At 27.4% G+C, this 23405-nt stretch overlaps 2 protein-coding genes across 20 annotated transcripts; one reads left to right on the top strand and one right to left on the bottom strand.

The window, feature by feature from the left end:
* Window positions 1-2631: 2631 nt before the first annotated feature.
* SecS (Sec synthetase) lies at window positions 2632-7579 on the bottom strand. 4 transcript variants are annotated; one of them, XR_014982006.1, is made up of 7 exons: window positions 7349-7579; window positions 5610-5790; window positions 5243-5516; window positions 4793-5168; window positions 4209-4705; window positions 3820-4135; window positions 2633-3502 (listed from the first exon to the last, which is right to left on the bottom strand). XR_014982006.1 is itself a non-coding variant. In XM_035880245.2 (6 exons), exons 2-6 carry the CDS (start codon window positions 5721-5723, stop codon window positions 3870-3872), a joined length of 1527 nt encoding a protein of 508 aa, XP_035736138.1. In that variant the 5' UTR covers window positions 5724-5790; window positions 7349-7579; the 3' UTR covers window positions 2632-3869. The 4 variants fall into 4 exon arrangements, 3 of the variants coding, with proteins under 3 accessions (XP_035736138.1, XP_035736139.1, XP_085512271.1); XM_035880245.2 differs by having other exon boundaries at window positions 2632-4135; XM_035880246.2 differs by lacking the exon at window positions 5610-5790 and having other exon boundaries at window positions 2632-4135.
* On the top strand, window positions 7085-21854 carry Nt5b (5' nucleotidase B). 16 transcript variants are annotated; one of them, XM_035880214.2, is made up of 11 exons: window positions 7085-7476; window positions 9459-9580; window positions 19128-19217; window positions 19430-19503; window positions 19587-19800; window positions 19892-20315; window positions 20405-20561; window positions 20643-20883; window positions 21029-21266; window positions 21351-21470; window positions 21550-21854. In XM_035880214.2, exons 1-11 carry the CDS (start codon window positions 7294-7296, stop codon window positions 21715-21717), a joined length of 2031 nt encoding a protein of 676 aa, XP_035736107.1. In that variant the 5' UTR covers window positions 7085-7293; the 3' UTR covers window positions 21718-21854. The 16 variants fall into 16 exon arrangements, with proteins under 16 accessions (XP_035736107.1, XP_035736110.1, XP_035736109.1 ...); XM_035880216.2 differs by lacking the exon at window positions 7085-7476 and adding an exon at window positions 8275-8415; XM_035880220.2 differs by lacking the exon at window positions 7085-7476 and adding an exon at window positions 8373-8560.
* Window positions 21855-23405: the final 1551 nt, after the last annotated feature.

Below are 23405 nucleotides of genomic sequence, written 5' to 3' on the forward strand. Positions count from 1 at the left end.
AACGGCTCTGAATTCAAAATTTAAATATATTGAAATTATTAATTAAACTATTAATATTATTTCTAATATTATTTACCAATGAAAGTTTACTAATATATAAAATTTTGAACATTTAATGTAATCTTAATAATATATATATATATAAAATATATATAGTTTGAAAATAAAGTAATGAGAAATGTTTTAAAAAAAGGCTTTATTCACATTTATGATAACTACTCTTCTATTATTATAAAATAATAAATACATGCTACTTTTTGAAAACAATATCGAGATATATCATATGACATTTCTTTATTAGTAATCTATATATTCAAAAAAGTATGATCCGTGTATGTTTCTTGCTTACTTGTTTAACTTGTTTTTTACTGTGTTAGATGTGTTTACATCTTCACACATACAAACATTACTGTCACACAATGACATCTTTTTCGTTGTAGATAAGCACAAAGGGATAAAATATAATAAATAGAAAGAGAAAATAGGTCGCATCTGTTTAAAAGTATTTACTCATATAGACGACATAATGTATTATTGACCCATGAATATTATATTATATATATGTTTTATATTCTATTATCAATGTTTTCACATTGATATAATTTTTTTCTCCAAATCAAAACTTACATTTAAAATCTTAGATCGCTTAGATATATTTTTAAAAACTTCAGTAAAACAACACTTTATATACAATATTGGCAATGTATCTTCCTTTTTCTTTTTTTTTTTTTTTTTTTTTTTTTTGTTTTTCTTGAACATTTATATCAAAAACCAAAGATTTTTTTTAACATGAACAATCGAATATAAGTCTGCCAATAATAGTTTTATTATAACATTTTGAATAATAAACAATGCTCTGAATGTATGCATTCATTGCAATAAATTTAAAATTACATAGTATAACTTACATATGTTTTATGCTGAACAACAATATAGTGATGCAACAATGATATAACAAATTTAACTTTTTTAGACATAGAAAACTTAAGTGTAGTAGAACATTAGGTCCATAAAATCGTTGTTTGTGTAAAAGGCATATAATTCAATATATATGTATATATGTATTAGGTGCCTTTTTTAACGATTAATGAATTTATGATCAAAAAGAAATAAGAAAAAAATTATATTTTATTTACATAGGAAAGTCATTGGTATAATGATACCACTTATACTAGAATACTTTTCATAATCGTTAAGTATCAGTTTTGATAGTAAATATATTACTGTAACATTAATATATTTATATATATATGTATAGATATATGTATGTACACACACATATACATACATATATAAATAAACACACACATACATATATATATATATATATATATATATATATATATATATATATATATATATATAGCTTATCATAGTACATATGATTTGTTTATAGTAACAATTCTATTTCTTAATTTTTTTTTTCAAGAACTATGTTAAATCTAAATAATTAAATTAGTAACTATAAAAGGAAGCTAAGCAAAACATATAATTAAATATAGTTTAAATGCTTCCTCTTTGCATCCAACTCATTTAATGATAAAGTGATAATATGACTAATATATTTATCATCTTGGTGCATAATATTGCTTTGTCTTTGGCTTGTCATAAATATATTTTAAGAACATAATACTAGATATAAATACATTTTGAACAATGCTAATGAAAATTTGTTATATAATTTGTAAATTAATGGTGTGTGTGTACAAAATATTTAATTTTATTTATTGCAGACAAAATCAGTATGAATAATGAATATATCTCTATAAACTTGGATAATAATATTAACAGCATTATGTATTGCGATATGAATAAAAAACAAATTTTGTTGTCATTTAGGAATTTGATTGAATGTTAACATACCTAGTGTCATTTCTTTTCTACAGAAAAAATTACAAGTATGTTCATGAGAATATTTCAGACTAGAAAATTAATAGATATAAAGAAATGTTCGATTAAACACGAGCTAGTATAATAGCTAATGCATATTTTTTATGCTAAACGTTTCTTTTATTCTACGTTAAGATCATTATGCATTCGTTTTTTTTCTAATTAATAATCCATATAATTATAAATGTATTTTTCTACTTAGATAATCTATAAAAAAAGAAATTTTGAGAAATGTATTTTCTTCTATTTTATAGCATTAATTCTTTATTGATGTTGTTATTAGACTTGACTGAATATTTGAAATGTATTCTTTCTCAAATTATTACTAATTATCATATGATTTATATATCAAGCTGTCATACCTGTAGTTTACTGTGAAATTTTTTTGCACATCTGTATACATATATTTATATTTCTTATACATATATGTGTGTATATATATCGAAAAAATGATTGATTGTGTCCAGTTGGTATGGTATTATGTATTATTTAATTTAAATTTGAAGTATATACTATTATTAATTCTCTCTACTTTTCTTAGCTGATGTTAAATGGGGACATGTGATACTTGCAGTTTTATAATATACATGAATCATACTTACTACCTTATTTAACAAAGCATAATTCATACCGAATTAAATCACAGTATAATAGATTTTGTAATAGAATACATAAATGTAATAGAAATTAAAATTTTCGATTATATTACTATTACGTTAATAATAATAATTTGGATTTTAATTAAAATTAAAAAGTATTGCATGATTCATAAAGTGATAATATTATATCTTTGCAAAAACTTTGCAAAAAAAATAAATAATTGTAATAATATATTTATAATCATTCAAACATTTAAAAAATATGTTGTCGTTTAACACCGCTGATATTCATAAAAATTATTTACGATTTTTTTTTATAGCATGTGCTCAACTTTCATGTATCATGCTTCAAACTTGTATTATTACTGTATTGATACAATCAGGCAATTATATTATCATTAAAGTTTCTTTTTACAATCAGTAACATATAATCTCACTATTTCCTTTGACATACAATTTTCTCTAAAATAAAACAAAGATATCAAACATTTATATTAATGTGTTTTCTTTAAATATAGAATTATTTTTTAAATTATATAAACAATATTTATGAGAATAAATTGTATGTTAATACTATATGATCAAAAGATATTATTAATTAAGACTAATTATGTCTTGGCAACATAATACTTTGTTATTTGCGTTATGAATCATCTACAGAAGTTCTAGTACTTAAACAACACAGAATGTAAAACTTAATATTATATCTTACAACATGATAAGCTAAAAGTAAAATGCACACAAGAACAATTTTCATATTTTTGTTTCACAAAAAATATAAATTTGTAAACAATTCATAATGATTTTTGCGGCCAGCGCATATATAATTGAATATCTTGTAACAGATAACTAAGAGAATGTTGTATTCTTATTTCTTGATTCCATTGCATTAACTTTGACATTCACTTAATATCATTTACTTAACATCCAATTGCCTTGCCTCTTAAGATAGGAATTGACAATATCACAACGCAAGTGGGCAGACAGATCAGCTCATTATTTATTCCATACTTCTGCAACATGTACTGTATCTTATTCGTTTGCTTTAAATGACATGAGTCATATTTTATTATAATATAAAAATAGTTTAGTAAAATTTTTTAATTTCAGATGATTACATTTTTTTCATAGAGAAATAGAAATTATTAATTGATGTATAAAAAAATAAAAGTACAGTAAAAGATTTTTTATATTCATATGTGTAAATTTTAAATGATATTATGTAGAAAAATACTGCACTTTAATAACCAAGTTAAAGATTATTGTTTTGATACGAGTCATTATGCAGAGATATGAACAATTTATTAATTGTAAGTAGTGAATTACTTACAAGTTAATATTAATGTGCTGATTTGACTGACCAGTTGCGTTGATTACGGTTCATTTTCTTAAACTATCTTTACTACTTGCTCGGCTAGTTGAAGCTGTGCTGGATTCACCTGGACCACCAGCACCACCAGCATCTCCATTAATACTGGATCCAGCAAGTGATGCTGTTGGAGTTACCGAAGCGGAACGTCTTCGTACTTTTGTTAATGCTTTATCTAGTCTTTGTATAAATGCATCAACATCTGATCTTTTCATACCTAAAGCTGCAGCAACAGTTAGGTATGGTACTGGATAATTACTGTTATGAGCTCCCCATCCTAAAAATACGATTACAAAATATATACAAGTGTTCAATGAAGAACAAAGAAAGGTGATAATAATGATTATAACCTTCAAACTTGTGTGAAACAATGTGCTTAGAGTCTGTTGTAGTGATTACTCTAGTACCACTAACATTACGAAGGAACAACATTGATCCTAATGTTGTAACTTGCTTATTATCATGTTGATGACTTAAACATTGTAATGTCATCCCCATTGATATTGGATTTCCTTTTGTATCTAATAAACGTTCTCCATGCCTTGCTGCTAATTTTCCAAGTTCCTCTTTAAGATAAGAATACATTTCTTTACGCTCGGCAATAAGTTGCTTATAACCTGCTATTCCAAGGCTCAACAATGTTATCATAACATCCATAGTAGAACTTGCACTTGCACGACCTGGATACATTTTTGATATACGATCCAAAAGGTTTTTATCAAATGATCCGATTACTGCACCACCCACGGGTACAAGAAAATTTTTATCTGTACTTTGAACAAATGCATCAACGCGACCCTTACGCGATGCTTCTTGTATGAGACGCATACACCTTGTACTCTGTAACCTTTTAACAATATAGTAAAATTTATCTAATTTTTACCTGTATTAGAAATATTTAGAAACTGTTAAAAGAACATTGCTAAATTCTTACCCATAAGCATTATTTACTAAGTGGGGTATATTATATTGCGTACACAAAACTGCAATTAAATCAACTGAATCACATGCTCTAGGTGCAAAGCAACTTGTTGTTGTAAGTACACAGGCTACACTTTCTCCAAGAGCTACCATCTGGGCTTCGAGTCTTTGCATATCTGTTTTTAATTCATCTCCAACTATTTGCATTTCAATTACTACAGGTTCTAAACCTGCTGTAATTATAGACTTGAAACTTGATTTTTGATCGATTCGAGGCCATAAAACATACTTTGCTCGTGGTCTACCTTGTTTGAGAGTCAACATACATAGTACTAAACTCATGCCTGTAGCCATAGGAGATAAGAAACAACCAGCTATACTTTTTACGCCTACAAGTATAAATGTTTAATTAAATTTTTCTAAAAATAAAAGAATATAATACAGAAAATATTCCTTTTCTTACCCATATAACGTATTACTTCCAGTACCAAAGCATTTGTCAATTTATACATGAGACTGCTACCAGCAGCTTTTGGTTGTACTTCTTCTAGATCACCTGATCTACCAATTCCATGTCCCATGCGAAAATGTCTTCTTGCTACTATACTTGATGCAATTCTTGCTTCACGTTCTCCGACACTACAGTTAGAAGGAAAATTGTTGCTATCCATTTGCGAAAGATCAGAGAGAAAAGCTTCTATTGTTGCTTCATCCCATCCCTCTTCTGGCCATTGTCTCTATATTTTGTAAAAATTTATAACATACATTTCTATTTACGAATAGAAATATATAATTCGATATATTATTTTGTATCTACAAGTAATACATACATGTTCAATAAAATGTCTTATATGGTTTTCGCGAGTTTTCTTTGCATTTAAACCTTGTTGCACATACGTAGAAGGTATAAGCTTTTCTGCCAAACTGAACGCTTGATTATTCATTTTTCAGACTGGCTTAATACTCTTACTTTGCAAATATTATGTAGATCGATGTCTTAGTACACCATTGCTTGATAATTATTAAAAGAAATTGCAATGAATTATTATTGATATATTATAAAGAATTGTATTTCACTTATAACTATTATCTTATAATATGATCAACAAATATTGTGTACTGAACATTAATCATATTTACATAAATTTAAAAATATGTGCAAAAAAACTATATTTATAATACACCACAATTAATTCTTCATTTAATGTAAAACAAATCTATATTGAATGATATATAATGAATAAATATAATATATCTAACATCTAAAAGAAATAAATAAAGATATAACATTTATTAAAGAGAATAATGTTTCAATGACAATAAATAATAATAATATAGAATGAGTATTTATTACAGTGTAATGTTAGATCCTAGAATTATTGTAGAAAATGTATTATAAATCTAAAAACATATATAAAATATCAATTTTTATCTATATAAATGAATAAAGAAGACTAATAAAACACAAATGGAATATGTGGAAAAAAGATTTATTAAGAAATCGGTAACAAAATAGAAATAATAGATTAACTTAACGAAGCCAATATTCGTATAGTACAAAAATAAATATTTATTTAAATATAAATAAAAATAATATTAATTACATTATAAATAAGATAAAAGATATGACGGAAAAAATATTGCTCACTGAATATCAGAAATAACAATAATAAATACGCAATATTAAATTTAACGAAACATATGATAAAAGACGAGATAACACACACACGACTTATATTACAAAATTATAGCATTTTTTTAATATGTAACTACAAATAAATAAACGAATAAATAAACAAATAAATAAATAAAAAAATAAATAAACAAAAAAAAGAAAAATGTTCTTAAAAAATTTCTCTTTCTTTCTCTTTCTACACACATACACGCACACACACTTTCATTATCTCTCATGGAGAGGAAGGTTATGTTATGTCATCACACTAATTGGGTCCCTAAAGGATAAAATATTAAATTGTGAGAAATATCGAGAGAAGAATGAAGTAGGAATGAAAAGAGTCGTAACGCAAGGATTTCGATTGTCGAATTGTCATGCGAAAAAAGTTCGTTGATTTTTCGACGAGACGCTTTTTAAAATATAATACGTTCATAAAACGAATTAAGAGTCGACGTAGAAAAAAAAATCACCGTTTAAAAAGTGGGTTGGGCCGCAAGCCCAAGAGAGTCAAAGTTACGTTAAGTTCCCGCTCTCCCGATAGATAGAAAGCATTCCCAAATAATACGTGGAGAATGTCGAGAAGACCTCGAAGATATATAATCATAAGAAGAAAATATATTTTTGAAAAAAAAGGACTACATGTGTCGATACCCCACGCTCGTGGAAGCTTCCAAAGGATTGTCAAAACGACGGATAGAGACAATAGTCCAAGACGAATTTATAGGTTATATTACGTCGAGGTCACCTAAATCGGATTAATTTTACGCAACAGAAACGATGCAACGTAATTGCTCGTGCACAAGAGAGTCGAAGTCTACGTTCCAATTGTGCTCAACGCGATGAGTACTACGGACGCGTGGAAGTTTGCGAAAATTGCGAAGTACGTGCTTTTACCTCGGATTTTGGCGTTCGGGCAACGGCGGACGGACGGTTTACACACGGCGCTACGGACGAATTCGTCGTCCGTCGCCTCGACAAGTCAAAGTGATCCGCGTCTTATCCGCGCTTCGACTATCCGGCAGGTGCAAATCATTTCTCTGATAATTATATTATCATCAGTATATACCATCTTCTTTTTCATTTCACGATCATATATATCGATCGCTTACATCGATCGAAGAAAAATGCATTTCAATTATATTTGATCTTTTTTCCTATCTTATATTTTTCCCTTCTTTTTCTTTATTCAATATTTAAACGTGTCTATTTCTTCTTTAATATAATTTTTTTAAACATACTCCTATTCCTATCATTCTCTATTATTCATTTCTATCTTGTTAATTCTATTATGAGATCAATGATATACAATCGCAAAAAATGGCGCGTATATTTCAAAACAAATTGCGCGCGTAAATATAAAATTTTTCTATCATACACATGCAAATATTACGTTGGTAATTTTAATTCTTCTCATAGATTCACTACGATATTCTTTATCGATCGTCCAATATACTATATATATATATATATATATATATATATATATATGATTTGAATTAAATATATGAATGAGATGTGTATAATGAAATTATCAATGAATCATCGATTGATCTCCTATAGAATAAATCATTGACAATCAAATCGTCATTCGTAAAAATCATTCATTAGAATTTATCGATACGAAATTATTGATTTCGATCGAAATTATGTATAGATTCCATGATATACACTTAACAAATTATTCTCGTATTCTCATTGGTCAATAAAAAAATGTAAGACCAATTGTTTCATCGTCCAAGTGAATTTGATTCTCTTTACGAAAGATGTTTATGTTATCTCTTCTTTTCTTTCGTTGTCAGATAAACGAGGATAATATATAAGATTTGGCGCGTACTTAAAATTTAGAATGTATGAATCAATGTAGTAACATTTTCGACTGTTCGATTGGTATACCTGCACCGAGGTCAACGCAGTTCAGTGAATTGACCTCAGTCTGCGACAAATCTGCACAGTGTGTGGTTGTGAGTTGTTTTTTTTTTATATATGTACCTACCGATGACAGATTGGCGCCCGATTAATTCTATTTAGAAGTTTTCAAAGAAGACTCTTTAAATTACGCTGTACTTTTTTTCAAAAAATTCTACGTAAAACTAACGATCTTGCTAGGTACAAATTTTAATTCAATTTATCATTGGAAGCGAGAACAAAAGAAATGGCTGTTCGTAGAATTTTCGAGCGTTATGCGAACGGAAATAACGATAAAATAGAGAGAATCATTTCCTCGTTTAATTTCTTGTTTTTCATCGAATTGATAATCGTTTCTTGCTTTTCCTTTTTTTTTTTTATTATCCTTCAATATATCTACTATCTTCGCATCATAACGATAACATATGATACCATGTCTCATAGAATTTTATATATTATCACGATATTTCTTTTAAATAAATATTTATGAAAATATTTACTTAGAAGGGATATTGTGATAATGATAAAAAAAAAAAGTATTATTCAAAGTTCGGTATAATCAGAATGAGCGAGTATCTGCGAGAATCCTGCTACTTTGCATCCGATAGTAATGTCCAATTATTGAGATCTTAGTTATTCTCGTGTTTTCAAGTACATATGTTATTTCCTATTATTTTCAATTATTAAATTCTAAATTATTTCGTAATAATAACTGACGATCACAATAGAATTGATTTTCATGAAAAAAAACAAAAATAAAAAAAAAATAAAAAAAAAATAAAAAAAAATAAAAATAAATAAATAAAAAGTACGATCTGACTCGTACTAAAAGAAGAAACGACGCGTTGGTAAACGTCTATTGCGAAATGTTGCAGCTTTTGTAACAGCCTAGTTAACCTAACTCTTTTTTACGTCTTATTGCAAAATAAATTGTTTAAAATATTCTTATAAATAATATTAAGAACAATTAATTCTCGATGAATTAAAAAGTCAATATAATAAAAATATGTTTATTGTTCGTTGACAAAATAATATAACTTTGAGAAAGGGAAAGTTTGTCAACGAACACGTTATTTTTTGTTTCTTAATATTTTTACAGTTAATCATGGAATTGGAGAACTGTAATTCGCATGGTGATCATGGAAACGTATCCCCATCGACACCGCAAAATGATAATGATCCTACAGGGCATAAGAAATGGTACCGGCAAGCTAGTCAAAGGTTAGTAAATAATTCCATTAGAAAGTTTCATTATAATCGTGTCTCTTAATGTCACATCGAAAATATACCGTCTTATATTTGTCTTTTTTTTTCTTCTCTTTTCTTTTCTTTCTTTTTTCTCTCTTCTCTTATATTCTATTGTGAGCTACGAACTGACTAATAAATATTATTCATGATGGGAGTAACGAACGAGTCGAATGCTACTCAAAAGATATTTTATCTTCGAATCGTCGATAATAACGTGAGAAGTTACGAAAGAATAAAGAAAGTATGCCATGACGTGATCCAAACTTGCTGCATTGCATCTTTGTATACTCGTGCGCGAGCGTGCTACTATATTTTAATGATTAAAGTGACGCGCGCGTCCACATACACACACATATACATATACACAACATATGACGCAGTTAAAAAATTCAAAAACAAGGAAGTAAAGTTAGGTCATGGTCGTACAGTTAAATTCATGGTCGTTGACGAACATGATTAGCGGTTCGAGGGAGGAGAGGGAATAGAAAGATTCAACTATAAATAAACGTTCGATACATGTGCAAAATTTTTTTTTTTTATTTTTTTTTTTTATTTATTTACTTTTTCGTTTTATCGTCATTATTATCCACATAGGTGAATAATCTGGATAATCTATTGATGTATTATTCATCCTGTAGTAGTAATTTGATTTTTGGTAGATTTGATCTTTATCGATTACATAATTTGATATTTTGTGTGGTACCGTTCACTAAAGATTTCCTCTTTTTCTCTCTTTCTTTGTCATACACACACACACTCTCTCTTGCTCTCGCTCTTTCTCTTTCCATTTCTATCTACCTGTCTGTCTGCCTGTCTACTTGCCTACCTACCTACCTACCTCCCTCCATCCCTACCTCCCTGTCTGTCTGTCTATCTATCTATTTCTCTTTTTGTTTCTCTCTCTCTCCCTCTTTCTTTCTCCCTCTTCCTCGCCTCTTTCTCTCCCTTTCATGAAACATGAAGGAGAAGCAGATCAAAGATATTTCTGGAAAAGCATATAACTCGTTGAAAAGAGAACGAAAATCTAACTAGATTCTCGAAATGAAACAAATTTATAATACGTTTATGTTTTATGAAAGATCCTATTATTGTCTGCGATTATTTTCGTTTTTTCCTCTTTTTTTTTCTTTTTCTTTTTTTTTTTTTGGAAACATTCTAACCATCTTTCTTTCATCATTGTTATTTTAATCATGCTTCTTATTCTCCTATTTTTACTCGAGAAACGTACGATTAAACGATCGTACACGATTGTATTATCATTGTTTTGTACTTGGAAATAAACATAAAGATCATTTAGGAATGATAACTCGACACTAATAATGAATCATCGAAATTTTTCTTCACGTGAAAGACTTTGAGAATTAACGAAAAAAGAAAAAATTCCGTGAGAAATCATTCGCATTGATTTATTCGTAGAAATTGAGATACTGTAGTAAGAAACGCGCGTTCGCGCGTTTGTACTTGTAATTATTTAAATATGATTATATATATTTATTATATAATCATAATCATAATCATAATCATAATTATATAATAAAAAATATATTTTTATATATATACTTCATATTAGATATATATACTTATATATATAATATAATTATAATTATAATTATATAATAATAATAACAATAATAATAATAATAATAATAATAATAATAATAATAATAATGATAATGAAAAATATATATATATGTGTATATGTATATGTATATGTATGTATAATACATCTAATCTCATCTGTCTTTGGACAATCATTCTTGTTTTTATTTTTATTGATTTACGAAAATAAGAAGCACTGTCTTTGATATTTGTCATAAGTCGTCGTTTTTTTCCTTTTTTCTTTCGTCGTCTTCTTCTTCTTCTTCTTCTTCTTCATCATTCTTTCTTTTTTATCATCATACAAATGACCTTTGGCGATCCATAAAGAGTCTGCTTATCACAATCACTTATTTACATTTATAGTCTTCCACTTGTTTGTTCGTTCATTTGGAAAATTTATCTGACATTCTCGATCATCAATACTCATTATTTAGTCGTTTGTTCAACCGATCAGATCAACAGTGAAATTTTCATTCCTGAAAAGGATTTAGAATTTGGTCACACAAATCTGTGTTACTTTGTTATCTTTCATCATTGTTCTTTTTTATGTGGAGTAAATAATTTGTGTCATCATATTGTATTATGAATCACCAAAACGTTGATTTAGTGATTACATCGTCATGTTGTCTTGGTAATTATATATTCAAAAAACAGAAGACATGTTTTTGTGTTTGTATACACACACACCAAAATATGTTACTATATATATATATATATACACGCACACACGAAGCCTCATTACAAATGAAAATAATTTTGTGGAGTAGGCCGAAGAATACAATTTCCCCAAGATGAGACAGTTTTCCCGGAGGAATTACTTAACAGGAACATACTTGGTTTTAATTTATCTCACGAAAGAATCGATCTGAGCAGAAATGATTGTAATGAGAATGATCTGGATAGTTGTAAGGAAGGAGTGCATAGGATATGGAGTCATAAGAGGGAACTAGGTCACAGGTAAAGGTCAATCAGTACGTTTTCTGAATGGCAAATAACGTAGAAAAAGGATACTAAAAAAGATGAAAGGTCGAACGAGATGCGAAAAACACAATGAAATTTTTAAAACATCAATTAACATATTCCACGTGAAAAATGAATTAAAAATGGGAGAAAATAAAAAGAAAAAAAAATAATAATAAATAATATCGAAGTTAGAGTTTGTTTTAATATACATGAGAAAAAAAATGCATAATTCTTTTTGTCCTTTATATAATTTTGTATAATCCAAAATTTGATCGAGATTTAAAGTTAATGAAATTTTCATACGATAATAATATAATATTTGTATTCGAGTTCATTACGTTCGAAATCAATGCTATATATATATATATTTTTTTTTTTTCTTTAACAGTCGTTACTTTCGCTTACGCACATTATCATGGTTCTTCCAGCAATGTTATTACGAGAACTGAATATAATGCATAGTCGCCTGAGAGTTCTTTTATCGACTAGTTGATAAAAGCTAGCACATCAATCATCGTTGAAAATCGTGATTTATTAAGAAGATTAGTGAGATGACGTTTACAAATTTGCGTTCTTTTGTCGCCAAATGGCATAAGGCCACCGTCGTGTTCACGAAGATATTTAACAAGGGGTATAAGATTAAAAGGATTATACGATGAAATCAAAAAGTTAAGCCAAATACGAAGGATTCTTAATGCTACATTTACTCGTTGAATCTTGTTCTTTCGCCAAGAGTCCGTCACTTTAGTGCGAAGACGCATTGCATGTGCTTCGCGTTTTAGTTAATAATCATTCTCGATTCTTTCTCTAAACTAATCCATCGTCCTCTAGTGATATTTATGTTTTCTTAAAGTTTCAATTTAGTCCGTGTTCATTGCTTTGTCTTTTCACTTTTTATTATTTTCCTTCATCCAATACGATCTTTGTCACGAGAAAATTTCAACGAAACGAGAGTATAAATATATACACATATATGTGTGTGTGTGTGTGTGTGTGTTCTGTCTGTTATCATTTATTTCCGTATAAATTTCGATAAGAAGCATGATGTAATTTGCGAATGATGAAATCAAAATTTTTCAATCATCAATCTTTAGATCATGTCGTTCAATTTTAATATGATCAATATTATTGTTAACTTCGTTTAATTTTATCTTTTTCCCGTTCTTATGTGTTAAAAGCTAAATTGAAATTTCTAAAACGTTCGTTAACGTGTCACTGTCCACGGTCATATGACGAATCACCTTTCTTGGAACGGCCTTGAATGGCGTTGCGGTGATCATGTCGTTCCATGTATAATCATAGAGATGATTTTGGTTCTCACGATTGATTTTGGTACTTACGATTCGAGCCAACGACTTCCTTCTCTCGTTTTTCTTCTCATTTTTCCTTTTTTATAGAACTTTAACCATCTCCGCAACGCGACGTGGACCAGTTCATGTTTACTAACGAAGAAATATTCAAGATGACATTGACGATCCATTCGAATTAAATTATACGCTTTATATTTAGAATATTTTGCATTCATTCCAAGATCGTTAAAACAGTTCTGTTTCTATCTTCCTATTCCGTTTCGATATTCGATGAAATAATAAAACTTTCCAAAAATATTTGATAATAAGAAAACCAATATACAGAAGTTTCTCCAATGGTCAATAAATAACAAATTACCGTTTGTAACTTTTACTTCTGATTTCATCATCATTCCCTCGTGATATTTCTCAATAAATTAAATAAATAAGTTTTCGAAAAGAACGAGAGATAAAGTTTATGTACTTTTTCGAAGTTCATTTTTCGAAACTTTCGATCGAATTATATGTACCTTTTACAAGTTAGATGTCATATTTCTTTTACTTAGTATTTCATTTATAAAAATCTTTTATCAGTTTTGTCCTTCGTTTGTAAACTTCGAGTCAGAATAATATTTGGATAAAGTAATCTTGTTGAGCGAAATTGTTTTCTTTTCTTCCTTTCGACTTTCATCAATGATAAATAAAAAAATAAAATAATTACCATATCTCGACTGAAGAACAAAATATTAAGTATTCTATGGAACAAGAAACATGTAATTATAACGTGTAAGGATCGATGAGACTTATTATAATCAAGGAAGATAAGCGTTTTGATAATAATGAAAAAGTTGTATACATACACATACGCACACACAGAGAGATACGTGCACATGTATACAGAAGATAGGTCAAGAGTTCGTGAGTGATTTTAAAAATCAATTAATTTTTTTTTCGGGACTGTTTAGGCTAATTCTTTTTTTTTTCAGATTGTAAAAAAATTCCTAAGTTCGTAATTATGTAATCTGAAAAAAAAATTAGCTTATAAAAAATTGTCAGAAAAAAATTATTGATTTTTCGAAACCACTCAGAAACTTTTTTTGGCATATTATATACAAGTATTATTTTAAAAAGAGATAGGAAGAAAGAAAAGAACAATAAATAAATTTTGTGAGCCGCTGCGAAAGTGCATAACTTTCATTCGTGACATGAACTAGTCTTGCATCCTCTTTTATAGTGGTACTTGACCGACTTAACGAAAAGTCGATATCTCAAACTAGCACGTTCAAGGCGTAGGTGCTCTCATTGTAGTATAGTAATTAAAGAGACTTTCAAGGTCTACCGGGAATGAAAGCCATTCTAAAGATTATTATTAAACATGAAATGGTGCTATGAAGTTAACGACTCTCACTTTCTAATTTTTTACTTTTTTCTTTTTTTTCTTCTTTTGTAAAATGAATACGTTTATCGGGAAAGAGCAATTTTTCGTGCGGTCAGTCAATCACGTGTGACCAACCGCGGCAGGACTCGAATAGTTAGATTAAGAAACAAAGGAAAAAGGATGATTATTTGTGAAAACACATATATCGCAAGAATTTTATGAAACAAACATATATAGGGTGTTCGTCCGTATATGACCGAGAAGATATCTTGGAACTAATTGAAATTAGAAGAAATTTTAATAATATAAATTTACATGGCTCTTGAGGCATCTACAAAGTACATGTAAAAAATGTTTCTTTTTTACTCCTCATCTTTTTGAGTTACGAAGATCAATATCTTCTTTTTTCTTTTTCTTTCAATGGATATCTATAAGTTTTTTTTTTTAATATTTATATAATAATAGTCACATTTGTACTGTCTTAAGTATTAAAATAATTGATTTTCCATAGAACAATTTGATAAAATAATTATTAGATTACGTAATATTTTGAAATCGATTATATCGAACAGTATCATTGATCTTGAACTTTTCAAAATACACGATTGCATGATCTGAAAAAAAAAATGGATTTGTTAGTCATTAAGATGTCGATTATTTTGTTAATAATACATAATAGCAATTTTTTACTTGATATGATTTTGATTGCAAATGAACCTTATTATATAAATATGCAAAAAGAAGATATAGGTATTCATAAAAAAATCATTAACCTTTATAATTCGAAGAAGTCACGAGTTAAAAAAAAGTAAATACGTTTATATGCACTTTGTAGTTGATTTCAAACCGTGTAAATTTTTTTAAACAAATTTTCTTGTAATTTATCTGACGTACATATATACATATAGATGTACATATGGATATGTATATAGGTGGATATACACATACAATTCATGTTTAATAAATATTCCAAAGAAAGATTATTATCTGCGAAGTTTATCATTTATGACTGTCGTTCATAAAAAATAGATATCATTTTACGATAAGAAATTTATTTTTAATAGTAAACATAAATAAAAATAAAAAAAAAAATGTATTTTCGTTATATATTATAATTGCCAGGAGCATTGTTCGTAAAATTTCATTCAGAATAAAATGTCGAAGAGAGTTTAGTTTGGCCGGTTTACAAGTAAATCATATCGTTAAAATGTAAAGTTATTATTTCATAATATATTTACGCAAATTTACATTATCGTACCATCTAACTTCTCTTATTGAATAATGAGAGAACTATCGAAAGCTCGTTGAAATGTGAACATTATTTGACTTATATCTTCCTTTATTATTTTATTTATACATTATAAACTCTCTCTAAATGTTAGAGTATCGTTATATATCGTTACGATCTAATGATAGATAATATTTCAAAAAGAAATTGAATAGTAGTAATAATAATAATAAAATAATAATATATTAGAATACATGCGAACGAATAAATTATTCGTTTGAATCGATAGAAATCATTTTTTTTAAATTATATAGATAAACATACGATATTAAACGAGGATTTTTTATCGCCTTAAAAATGAATTTTCAGAAAGGATATTCAAATGAATATATAAAAAGAAAAAAAAATTCTTTTCGAACAATAGTTTATATACTATTTTTGAAACTATTATTGATCTGATATCGTTTTCAATAATATATATAGGTTAGATATGGGTTGGAAATTTTTCCAAGGCCAATGGGGGAAAAACGGATATGATATGGGTGTATGTTCTCTCTCTCTCTCTCTCTCTCTCTCTCTCTCTCTCTATATATATATATATATATATATATATATATATATATATGCATGCATGTGTAAGAAACACGAAGAGTAACACGAAGAGCTTTTGATTGGAGAATGAAAGAAAAGTTTGTATCCGGAAGACGATGAATTAAGTTTCGTCGTTATATGTTATTAACTGCTTTGTCGAAGCCAGAGGGAATCAGTCGAGGTTTGATCATCGAACAGAGTACACGTTCTTCGTTTCTTTGCAACGACGTATATACTTGCGTACATCGTTTGTGCGTGTCATTCATTTCGATTCATTGCGGTTTTAAATCCCACGCGAATAAGAAAAATCTCCTTGAATCGTCAGTACTCTGTATGTGCGTAGTGTCGACACGAGTGTCGGGATTTATCTTTTAAACATGGTATTCGATCAACTGATAACGTAGGAGAAACTTTAAACGTGCATTTTAATTTCTTATTTGTCTTTTTTTTTATCCTCTTCTTCTTTCCCTTTTTTTATATATAATATAATATTATATAATATTTCTATTCTGTTAATGAAATTTTAAACTTTATTTAGTATGCATGTATGTATGTATATATATATGCTTCGTAACTTTCTTTTCAGGATAACTCTTGAATGAAGTATAGAAATAACACGAAATTCATTTATTCGGCATTCCATTGAAATGTCATTGTCGTTTTGGATTAGGTTATTGTTATTGTATTTTTTTTTCCTTTTCTTTTTCTTTCATTTTTTATTTTTTCTTTCTTTTTTCCTTTGTCTAGACGGTAATTATCTTCTTTCTTGTATTTTTCCTCTTTTTTCTCCTTTTCCTTTTTTATTTCCTTTTCTTTCATTGTAATCATGATAAACGTTGGAACGCAGCGGAGAACGGAATAAATTGACATTTCCTGTGTATTAACGTAGTGTAACACGTGGCGTATCGCGATGAAGATTAAAAAGCAATGCAATTTTATGCGAAAACTTTTTTAAATAAGTAGATCTTATCTTCATTCGAGATGAAGGCTAGACATTCGGAAAGTAATTTGAAAATATGTGAGGACAATTGTTGTCTCTCTCTTTCATCTTTGACATATTGATTTTTAGGAAACGATTTTTTTTTCTTCTCTTTCTTTTGTTTCTTTTTATTTATTTATTTTTTTTTTTTTCTTTCTTTCTATAGTCGTTTTTATTCTTACAGGTTTCTATTTTTACAATGTCTTTAAGAATCCACGTCCTTCGGTCGCGCTTCTTTCTCATTAATGATATTCTCTTTTTTTTGTATGATCTCTAAATGATGACAAAGAGCTTCATTATATAATTCGTTTAACCTTGTCCTCACATTGGTCCATTGACACGAAAGATGTATGATGTATACGGCATTGTGCGTTTTGTTATTGTAAATTTCCAATATAACAACTGGTTCGGTTGTTATCTAAATATCTAAAGTAACTGATAGTTTCTTTTTATTCGCATTGATCGAACTTGATCGAGTACGATAATATCATAGAAAGTTTTATAGATAAAGTTTGTGTTGTTTCAATAAAGATTTCCCGATTTATCTTTTATTCTTATAATAATGAAATAAATATTATCATTTTTATATCCATTTGAAAATCTTGCGATTAATTTAAAAATTGTTCGTGTTTAGATGTGATTGTATATGTAAGTGAGTGTGTGTATGTAATCGTTCGTATTGTTGATATTTTATTATACAAAATTTATTAATAAGAGAATGATTCATGAGAATATTTTTTTCGTTTTTCATTTATATATAGAAAAGAAATAAAAATAATAGAATTTCAAATATATATATATATATATATATATATATATATATATATATAATTAACGAAAGCGAGAAAATAAATTGATATGCAATCTAAACGATTCCAATTATTCTAACCTTTGAATCTCTGAAATCTTCGAAATTGACCAATAATAAAATTATTCGTTGCATGGCTTCTTTCCTTTCTTTTTTTTTTCCTTTTTTTTTCTTCTTTCTTTTTTTCTTTTACCGGGAAATTTTTCGAGAGAATAATTTTAATTTAAATTAATCGTCGTATAAAATTGATTTAACAGCGAGAATGAAACATTGATATGATATCGTGAAAAATGTGGTTAGAAGGTATAAACGAATATTCGGTACCAACGACAGGTACTTCTAATCATGGACGACATATTCAAAATGAGTAAGTCACCCGTTAGAATTATTCGTTAACAAAATTTGTTTTGTAAAGATCCTCAAAAACAAATGCATCTTTTAATCACAAAGCTGATTATAGAAGTCCATGAGAAATAAATGAATGAAATAATATAAATTTCGATAAATTTATAATGACAAATTTTCAATGATATCATTGAACTCTAAACTTAATCGTATCATTCTCGTTCGTATAAAATCTATTTATTGTTAAATATATTACAATATTTAACGATACTCTAAACATGGGGAGTATAAGTACTAATGTTAAAATATCACAAAAAATGAGCGATTCTGATTTTACTAGATATCCACAAATGATTCAAGCTGATCCATCATATGACGTAGAGAATATGGGAACTATTAGCATGATGGCTAGAAAAATTGCTGCGAATAGGTCAGAAAAATGAATATATACATTAACGAGAATGATATTAACAAAATGATGATAATGATGATGATAATGATAATGATAATGATAATAATAATATTAATAATAATAATAATAGTAATAATAATAATAATAATAACGCCAACAATAAGTAATAAAAGTAAAAACAATAATGAATTAGTCAATTAAATAATCTAAAAATAATTTCTTTGTTACAGGATTTTTGTTAACCGTAGTCTTCATTTAGAAAATATTAAATTTTATGGATTTGACATGGATTATACACTGGCGGGTTAGTATGTTTAATTATTTAAAAGAAGAAAAAAAGAAATAAATAAGAAATAGGGGGTTCACAGAATAATTGTATTCTTTTAGAATATAAATCTCCGCAATATGAGCAGCTTGGATTTAATCTCTTAAAAGATCGTTTAGTGTCTTTGGGATATCCACAAGAAATTAAAGCATTTGAATATGATCCTAGTTTTCCGGTACGAGGCCTATGGTTTGATACTCTTTACGGAAACCTATTGAAGGTTGATGCCTATGGGAATATTTTAGTCTGTGTACATGGATTTGAATTTTTAAAACAGTGAGTTTATTAACATTTAAAACAGTAATATTATTAACATTTGCCATTATTATGATTATTATAATTAATTTTTTTTTGTATGATCTTTTAGCTCTCAGGTTTATGAACTCTATCCAAATAAGTTTTTACAACTAGACGAATCAAGAGTCTATGTTTTGAATACACTGTTCAATTTACCAGAGACTTATCTATTAGCATGCCTCATAGATTTCTTCACGAATTCTCCGCAATATACTAGAGAAAAGACTGGAGTTAAAGAAGGTGAACTTACTATGAGTTTTAAAAGCATTTTCCAAGATGTAAGAAATGCCGTTGACTGGATTCACTTGCATGGAAATTTAAAAAGTAAGACTATAGAAAACTTGGACGAATATGTCAAAAAAGATGAACGGCTTCCAATGTTTCTTACACGTATTAGAGAAAGCGGTGCAAAACTATTTTTGCTAACAAATAGTGATTATGTTTTTACCGATAAAATAATGACCTATTTGTTTGATTTTTCACATGGTGCAAGGGTATGTTATCTCTATTGTTTATATTAAATAAAAAAAAAAAAAAAAAAGAAAAAAAAGTAATTATCAATTTCTTTAATATGTTTTCTTAGCCTGACGAACCACATCGAAATTGGAAAACATATTTTGATACTATTGTTGTTGACGCCAGAAAGCCATTATTTTTTGGAGAAGGTACAATCTTGCGACAGGTAGATACTAAAACTGGTGCTTTAAAACTTGGAACACATAAAGGCCCTCTTCATACAGGTAAGCTGAATTGTGTTTGTTATGATACAATCAAATGTAATTTATGATAATATACAATATATTAAATGTTTTCTATTATAGGTGAAGTCTATTCAGGAGGATCGTGCGATGTTTTCACAGAATTAATCGGCGCGAAAGGTAAAGATGTATTGTACGTCGGAGATCATATATTTGGTGATATTTTGAAGAGTAAAAAAATTAGAGGATGGAGGACATTTTTAATAGTGCCAGAATTAGTTCAGGAATTACATGTATGGACAGACAAATGTCAATTGTTCGCAGAATTACAAAATTTGGATGTAATGCTAGGAGAGATGTACAAGTAAATATGATTACTTTTTCTAACTATATAAATTAAAATAAGATTTATCTACAAAGATATAATAGTTTTAAGTAAATATGATATTTTTAAGTAATTTGGCATATATTTTACATATATAATAATTGTACATATACTTTTTCTTTAGAAACTTGGATAGTAGCACAAAGGAAAAGCCAGATATATCTAAACTTCGAGCTTCCATAAGAGATGTCACGCACAAAATGGATTTAGCATATGGTATGATGGGATCATTATTTCGTAGCGGAAGTAGGCAGACATTTTTCAGTAGTCAAGTAGTGAGGTATGCAGATTTGTATGCTGCCACTTTCCTTAATTTGATTTATTATCCATTCTCATATATGTTCAGAGCACCTGCTATGCTGGTAAGTATTATTCAAATATTTTTTTATTTAAATATATTAAAACTTATAATTTTTCAAAATACGACTATTTTTTATCATTTTAAGATGCCACACGAGAGTACAGTTGCTCATGAACAAAGATTTGTTATGGAAACACCCATGATCAGTCGATCAAGAACATTTAAACTTTCAGAAGAAGAAGAAGAACAAAATCGACTGACTGCTGTAAGTATTAAAATGTTAAATTATATATAATCCTATAAAAAAATGATTACTATATTTTAAATTGATTTTTCTTTTGTAGAAAGCTATGTATGTGGATCACTTAAATAGTCAAATTCCACATGCAAGGCCTGAAACACCACGCAATGTAACACATACGCATGATGAAGACTGCAGTGATGAGGATAGCGATTCTCAAAAGCAAGGGAACTGTACTAAGGCGTGCTCAAAAAATCTTAACTGTAATTAATTTGTTATAATACTAATTACATAACTTCTTTAAAAAATTTATTAAATTTAACTTTATAAAATTTTTCGTTTGAGATTAATATTAGCCCAGGATGCTATTTAGTTAAGTTCCAAAGCAGAATATTTAATTGATTATATATGTATGTATATATTATATATATATATATACATATATATATATATACATATATATATATACATATATATACATATATATATATATATATATATATATATATATATATATATATATGTTTTGATAATGCTTTTCATGTTTTCAATCGACTGTTACATATCTTGTAATCTACCGAATTCTATATGCATTATACGAGGCTTCATAATTTTTTTTATATTGCAATAAAAATTGTATTTTAACAGTTTTTACATATAACCACATTATATGTTAGATAAAGAAAATGACTATGGATTCTCATAGTATTGAAAGAAATGTATAACAAAATTACTTTGTTATATCATTTACAATATTGTAACATCTGAACATAATGTAAATGATACATTGTAACATATTATTTGTTAAATATGTGAAGTTATTTATTATAAATTTTTCATATACCAATTTCTGAAATTTCAAACAGTAATATGTAAAAATGAGTAGAATGCAATATGTGCAAACAGATGTAGTTAATTATGATGTACATATAAAATATGTACCTCACAAAAATTATATATGCGTGGAACATAAACATAAAATCTTAAATTTATATTTATTTTAGAAGTATATAAAGGCCATGAGCTTTATATAATAATAATATTTATGTAACATCGCTATTATTATTATTTATGAATTTAGGTACATACATTAAGATTTACATATATATAACAGATTATTTTCGCACAAGAGAGATTGTGTGTGTATATATATGTGTATATATATATATATATACATACACACACACATATACATACATATATATATATATATTTGAATATATCTAATTTGTGTTATTTAATTAAGACATTGTTGAATTTGTAAAATATGTTTTATATTTATTTCTTATGCAGTAATTATACTAATAGGATATTTATCGAAGCCAAAGCTGAATATCAATTGTATGCAAAATTTATAGGATAAGGTTGGTTATTAAATTAGCATTTTTACACGAAATTTAGCTGAGTAATATTTACAAATATGTAAAGGTTATGATCAAACGTCTGAAGATAAATAGCCAAAAGGAAATATAGAGTGAGATTGTCGTGTAATAATAATACTTTGATGAGATCTAATTATACAAACTGCATACTCTTTTTTGATATATTTAGTTCATTATGCTAATCCAAATAATCTTGTTAAAATTATCAAAAATTTCTATATTCGTATGAGAAGTAGAAATAAAGTGGATTTTGATAAAAAAATTTACATTTATAATATTATGACAATATTAATCGTGTATAATGATAAGTAATTATTCAGATTTCATGCAGTTTGTATTAGTGTTAATATTGCTAATTAAAGATCTCTTCCATAATTGACATTAGAATGCATTAACATTGTTTTAACTAAATAGTCAATTCAACAAATCAAGTGTTATATGTAATATTGCAAGAGTTTGATATTAAATTAAAAAGAGATAAACATGTTAAACAAAATAAAAAAAAAATTGTATAAAATTATTCTTAGAATAGAGACAACTTTTGTAATAACTTCGCACAATAATAGCAGTTAAAAAT

This window comes from Vespa mandarinia, chromosome 3, assembly GCF_050613455.1.
Source record: "Vespa mandarinia isolate Hongniang chromosome 3, ASM5061345v1, whole genome shotgun sequence".
Lineage (NCBI taxonomy): Eukaryota > Metazoa > Arthropoda > Insecta > Hymenoptera > Vespidae > Vespa > Vespa mandarinia.

Excerpts from the sequence above, each read along its gene's own strand:
- SecS (XM_035880245.2), bottom strand. The coding sequence starts at position 5,723 with ATGAATAATCAAGCGTTCAGTTTGGCAGAAAAGCTTATACCTTCTACG. Across the intron at positions 5,517-5,609 it reads TAAGACATTTTATTGAACAT|AGACAATGGCCAGAAGAGGG; the intron begins GTATGTATTACT and ends TACAAAATATAG. Across the intron at positions 5,169-5,242 it reads GGAAGTAATACGTTATATGG|GCGTAAAAAGTATAGCTGGT; the intron begins GTAAGAAAAGGA and ends TTATACTTGTAG.
- Nt5b (XM_035880214.2), top strand. The coding sequence starts at position 7,294 with ATGAGTACTACGGACGCGTGGAAGTTTGCGAAAATTGCGAAGTACGTG. Across the intron at positions 19,218-19,429 it reads AGAAAAATTGCTGCGAATAG|GATTTTTGTTAACCGTAGTC; the intron begins GTCAGAAAAATG and ends TCTTTGTTACAG. Across the intron at positions 20,562-20,642 it reads TAAAGGCCCTCTTCATACAG|GTGAAGTCTATTCAGGAGGA; the intron begins GTAAGCTGAATT and ends TTTCTATTATAG.